The 6,000-nt window shown below is 47.0% G+C and overlaps 1 protein-coding gene across 2 annotated transcripts in view; it reads left to right on the top strand.

Moving 5' to 3' along the window:
- Positions 1 to 604: 604 nt before the first annotated feature.
- The window catches only part of GLCCI1 (glucocorticoid induced 1), a 111,873-nt gene continuing 106,477 nt past the window's right edge, over positions 605 to 6,000 (top strand). For both annotated transcript variants that reach the window (XM_045005211.1, XM_045005210.1), the window contains exon 1: positions 605 to 1,512. In XM_045005211.1, coding sequence (XP_044861146.1) covers positions 996 to 1,512 — 517 coding nt within the window. In that variant the 5' untranslated portion in view covers positions 605 to 995. The remainder of the gene's footprint in view (positions 1,513 to 6,000) is intronic.

The raw sequence follows: 6,000 nt of genomic DNA, 5'->3' as shown, positions 1-6,000 counted from the left end.
AGATTAGAGGCCTGAGCGGGTACAGAAAAGAGGGCCTATAAAACCCATCTTAATGGCAAGGAACGAGCCACACATTTCTCACTGGCTCAGGGGCCATAACGGCTTCACGTGTAATGCTGAGGGGAGCCTGCTCACTTGACAACAGCCCACGTCATGTACGCTGAGTAGTCTACAGCCCCACCGGCACCCCGGGAACAGTCAGGGCTACTCTCCCTGAGTAGCTGCGGCACCGGCCCTCACGCAGCGCCGCGCTCGCCTGTGCCGGCTCAGCGCCCTCGCCTGCTCTCCCTGCGCGCTGTGGCCGCAGAGGTAACAAAGACACGGAGCCAACGGACGGGCCTGCCCGGAGGCGCGAGGGGGTGGCCTAGTCACACAGACGGGGTAACGGCCAGCCCCAGTGCTGCACGCGCCGGGGCCTGAGGCAGCCTGCTCCCCCCGCGTAACGCGGCCGCAACATCCTCGCTAGCCCACCCCACCACCGGGCAACTTAAGCCGCCCGGACCACGGCTGCCAGCTCCCCACAGCCCAGAGCTGCTCTCCCTACCCCCCCCTGCATTAAAAGTGACCTCTGATTGGTGGATAGTGCTGCCCTTCATGTGCCGTAGCCAATCAGGCTAGGGCTAACGGAGGCAGAGTACCCAATGGGCGCGCTGCTTGCCGCCCTTGCCCGTCGCTGCCGGGCGGCTGAGGCTACGAGTTGCCATTCGGGGGTAGGCAGGGCGGCGAGGAGAGCGGGTGGCGGTTGCTGCGGCTCGCCAGGGTAGGCGCACGGGGCTTGCTGCGGACCCCTCCCCCCCTTCGCCGCAAGGGGCAGCGCAATACGATGTGAACGGCTGCGGGGCTACGTAGCGCGCCCGACGGGCGGCGATGGCCAGAGCCTGGCGCAGGAGCAGCCGCCGTCGCCGATAGGAAGCGCCGGGGGTAGCCGGGCGGCGCGGAGAGTCGGTCGGGCCGTGAAGCGTTTGTTCGGTCCCCGCCCCCGCGGCGGCGGGTGCATGTGGGGAGCCGGCCGGGGGCAGCGCACCGAGCCCCGGCCGGGACTTGCGACCCCCCTGCCCGCCATGTCGTCCTCGTCCAGCTCCTCGCAGACCCCGCCCGGGCACCACCCGCCGCAGAGGATGAGGCGCGGCGCCGCCGGGTCACCCACCGCGGCTAGCGGCGCCGTCGGCAACGGTGCGGGGGGAGGCGCCGCCAGCAGCGCCGGGACCAGCCGGCTGCTGCAGCCCATCCGAGCGACCGTCCCCTACCAGCTCCTGCGGGGCAACCAGCACAGCCCGACCCGCTCCCCTTCCGCCTCGGTGGGGAGCAACACCGGGCCGGCGGGCGGCGGAGGGGGCCGCGGCAGCAGCCCGCCCAGCCCGACGCCGCCGCTGGCAGTGACTGCCCCCCCGGGAGGCGGCGTGGCGGACCCGGGGAGGGTGAAGGGCAGGCAGCGGCGCTCGCCGGAGAGCGGTGGCAGCAGGAGGAGCAGCTCACCTGAGAGACGGAGCCCCAGCTCCCCGGTGTACAGAGGTAAAGCACCCGGGGCGGAGAGAGACTAGGGGGCTGAGGCCGAAACACCATCTCCTGCGCCTTCCCCTCCAGAGGAGGGCGTGTGAGCCCCGAAATACCCCCCCGCCCGAGAGAGGGACAGGGAGGGAATCACCCTCTCTGATCTACTGCAAAGAGACGAGCCATGAAATAACCCCCCAGGAGACTCGTCCCAAACCTGAAAATACCCCCATGATGAGTTTCCCCAGAGAGATGGGGAGCGAGCCCCGAAATACCCCTTCTCCCCACTTCCCAAAGAAAGATTGGGGCTGAGATCTGACCTCAAAAGAAATTCTATTTCGTCTCCCTTCAAAGGGGAGCAACTGGGGGGATGAGCCCTGAAATGTCATCTCCCTTTTCAAGGGAGAGTGAGAAATGAAGCTTTAAAGTACTCTTTGCAGAGAGAGATTGGAGTTTGGGGCTAAAATACCTCTCTGTGCTCCCAAATAGAGTGATGAGGAGGACAGGCCTGTAAAATACACCCCCATACATGCACACAAAAGGAGGTGCTAAGAAGGCCTGAAAAGATCACTCTCGCATACAAGAGGAGGTACAAATACAACATATAAAGTATGACACCCTCCTCCCCCGCTGCCCTCCATGCAAAGAGGGTTTAACACAAGCTTTGATATACACACACTTGATGAGATATAGATAGGTGCTCTAAAATATCCTACCCCGGTGCACATGGGTATAAAACACACCTTTATAAATGCATCTCGCTGTATATGCCTGGAGATAAAGAAAAGCCCTAGAATATCCCACTACCACTCCTATATAGCTACACACACAGATGAATTGAGATGGCACAGATATAAGCTCTAAAGCAACCCCTTCCCTCTCCATGGTATTTTAAAACAAACCCAACCCCTTAAACCCTACACACACACCCCATTTTTAACTTTAAGGTTAAAATGTGAATTTTAAAATTCTCTTGTACACATCAAAACAAAACACAGAATTCTAATATAGTCTCAAGAAATGCTGGAAACAAACTGCTAGACTTAAAAAAAACCCATAAAATGCCTCAAAGAAAGAAATTAGAAAAATGATAGAAACCTTAAAAACCGCAACCTAAAATACAGCCTAAAAAGCTTTACGATAAGTACAGACTCATTATCAGCAACCTGCTTCATGTTGTCTGTTGAATTATTAAAGGTGTTAAAGTGACTGTGGCCATCTTAGTCCCGTCTCCTCCTCTTCCCCCCCCCTCCTCCCCCCACTTCAGCAGTTGACTGAATGCACTTTGTATGTTACCATGCTGCAGTTATCAGGTATCACACATCACCTCTTCATGGGAACATTTTATATGGTTCAGCACCTCCTGCACCTCTCCCTAAGTCTCTCAATCTTTATAATTTGCCACAGAAATTAACATAAATATGTTTTGGTTGTCAACATGTTTTGTAGCAATGGAATCAATTCCCTTACTCTCCCCCTCTCCCCTGCCCCCCAATCCCTACTGGGTTTGTGGTGAATTCTTGAAGTCTATTGTCGTGTTTGTGACTTGAGCCGATCTGGCTATTCAAATAGTCCTAGGATACAGGCAACTCACTATGTAAGTATATAAACATATGACTAATAATATTAATGTTTGGAGTTGGTATACTGTATACAGTATTTACCCTTATAGCTAAAACTAAATGCTTTCCATCACATCTTAGTATTTATGCCAACATTATGCAATAGATCTATGATCTTTATTTGGAAAGAGATTTGTAGAGTTACAGGGTTTTGCATGCTTTCAAATGGAAACAGTCCTTAGCAATTTTGCTTCAGTCAAGTTGTATTTAAAAGATAAGGGAACAAATGAACCTAACTCTAGGAATTTGTATATATTTTTTTCTTATTGAGCTTCCTTTTTCTCCCCTTTAGAGACATACAAGTGTACAGTGTTACTCTGAATTCTGGGAAATCAAATGGGAGGTCAGCCAAAACAAAACAGACTTGATGCATATAATTAAGCGTGAACATTAAAACTGATGACAAATATTATTATAAATCGGTTCCCAGGTCTAACTTTGTGATAAGGATTGTAATGTTGCAGTGTGTGAGGGTCTGCACTTCAAATGGAGAGTGGGATGTGGGTAATTACCTGTGGTTGGAGAGAAGTACTGCAGAGCTGTTAAGTATTTCATTAATGTATTCATGTGAGGTTTTTAATAAATACATTTTTGGTTGAGTAAAATTTTAATTTTACAAAGTGACATACATGTTTGGAACTGTGGAACTGTCTTTGTCTTAATAGTTCAGACTTATAAATTAGTACTGAATGACTTCTCCATCATTAAACTTGCTTGAGCCTGCCTTATGGTAAACTATGTTAGCAGCAGATAAAATTTGATACTGTTTTGTGTGTGTACTATATAAAATTATAAGTGGTCCATCAAGATATCTGTCCATAATCTGTATGCACCCCAAGGAATTTGTCCCCCACCCCTTCAGTTCGAGCCAGCTGCTGTTGCAGAAACTGACATCCTAAAGCAAATCCTGAATGAATGAATGAAAACAACGTGATCACCCTAATAATGACCACTATTGCACACGTCAACAGCTTTATTTTACAGAAATACAGGCACCATTTTCTAGAAGACTAGGGTGATAAAGACTGTTTTTATAGTTTTGTGAATTAAAAGGTAAAACAAAAAAAACATTTACAAAATCTGGAGCATGGATGAGGTACCACACAGCATGAGTTTGCCTCCTCATTTCTTTGATCTACTCTGTTCTGGATCTTTAGTACATAATGTACATGAAGTAAAAATCAGTTGTAGCTTGTATGGTGGTGTCTACAGAGACTATAGAATGGTGTTGGAGTACTACTGCAGTCATAGTGGAGGGCTTGAAACACTTCTTGTCATCAAACATGGACCATCTTACTACAGATGGTTGCACAGTTTACTCCTTTGGCTATTATTAGCCTCTTAATCATGCCTGAGTATGACATAAGTCTTAATGAAACTATTACATTTTGTGTCATACTCTTAAAGCATTTCCCTTTTTGATGTAAACTGAAAGTTCCCACTATTGGCATAATCCTGTTTTTTGCAATGCAGAGACCGTTTTAGTTCTGGCTGTGCAGACTGACTTGCATTGTTTCAGGAGCATGCTGGTGTGGGAGACTGGCTATGCTTTTGACAGAAAAGACGTTTTTCTCTACCTAAAACACCTGGTGTTTTTCTCAGTTCCTTTCAGTATAGATTCTTTGAATTTGATCCCCCCCTCTAAACCATCTTGTGTGAAATACTCCAGTATTATGAGTGGGTTTCCTGAGATTTACTTTAAAAAAAAAAAAACATATTCTGTAAAACTACTTTGGGTTTGAGCCTTTTAGGGGTCAAGGCAACTGCTGCTGCTGCTGCAGACACTGACATCACTACTGCATGAATGAAAATGGCATGCTCCATTTCTTCCTCCCATCATTCTCTTCTCCACACACCCTCCTTTCTAGGATGTTCAATATGCTATTTATGTTTCTAAAACAAGATAGCTTTTTTTATGTTTAGATTTAAGACTCAACATGCCATAAAAATAACTTTAGTAGGAAAACTGTGTTTTAAAAATGCTACCAGCATTTCTACATGATCAATATTGAAATTGCATGGCTGAGAACTTTCAAGTTTTGTATACCTTCATCAAATTAGCCCTCCCCCCCAAAAAAAGCCTCCTGCTCCACCCCAAAACACTGAATAAATGTACTTTTTTTGGGGGGGGTACACTAGAATAATCTTGGAAATGTGCTAGTTAAACTTAAGGTGAGAAAAGGAAAATACTACGTCATTAAGGTGCATGTTTTTTGTTTTTTTTTATAGCCCAAACCAGTGTTTTAGGAAAAAGCCCTATGGCTTGTTGAATGTAAGAATAACCCAGTTTTGTGAAGTGAGGAATGTATGCCTCAGCCTATTTAATGCAGAAATTGATATATAAGGCAACATGACTAGCAGCAAAAGACAGTTCAGTAGAAACGATGGCTTGAATACTATTCCAGTAAGATGTCAGTTGAGTGAACAAAATAGATGTTGCAGTCTGTGTGTTCTGGAGGGGGTGGTGTGTATGTGGAGGGCTGGGGGAAGCTACCAGAATTCCCCTTAGTTGAATAAGTTTAGATCCTTTTTGCAGGGAAGCAAAGACAGTAGTTCATATTAAATGTAAAAACTTACTGAATTTATAGAATCTCACTTCCCCTGAGGTCATAATATTATAGCTGCCGTTCAAATACAAACTAGTTTTGTAGAATTTTTGTCTTTTTTCAGATTGAACATTTTGCATTCAGAAGAAATGCCCTAATTTGAGTGTGTTAATTACAGAGGTATCTGCTGGTGTTGTTAGAGTTATCAGAAACATTCACTTATGTGGTTTGTAATGTAAATCTTTTTTTTTCCTGAAATTTCCAAAGTCAGAGTTAGCTGTAGGCACAACTTGAAAAAATATTTTAATTGATTTAGCTGTTTAGGGAATTAAGCACTTTTA

Source organism: Mauremys mutica, chromosome 2 (assembly GCF_020497125.1).
Source record: "Mauremys mutica isolate MM-2020 ecotype Southern chromosome 2, ASM2049712v1, whole genome shotgun sequence".
Classification (NCBI taxonomy): Eukaryota; Metazoa; Chordata; order Testudines; family Geoemydidae; genus Mauremys; species Mauremys mutica.
Note: the sequence above shows the minus strand (reverse complement) of the source record. Positions and strands in the feature narration are given on the sequence as shown.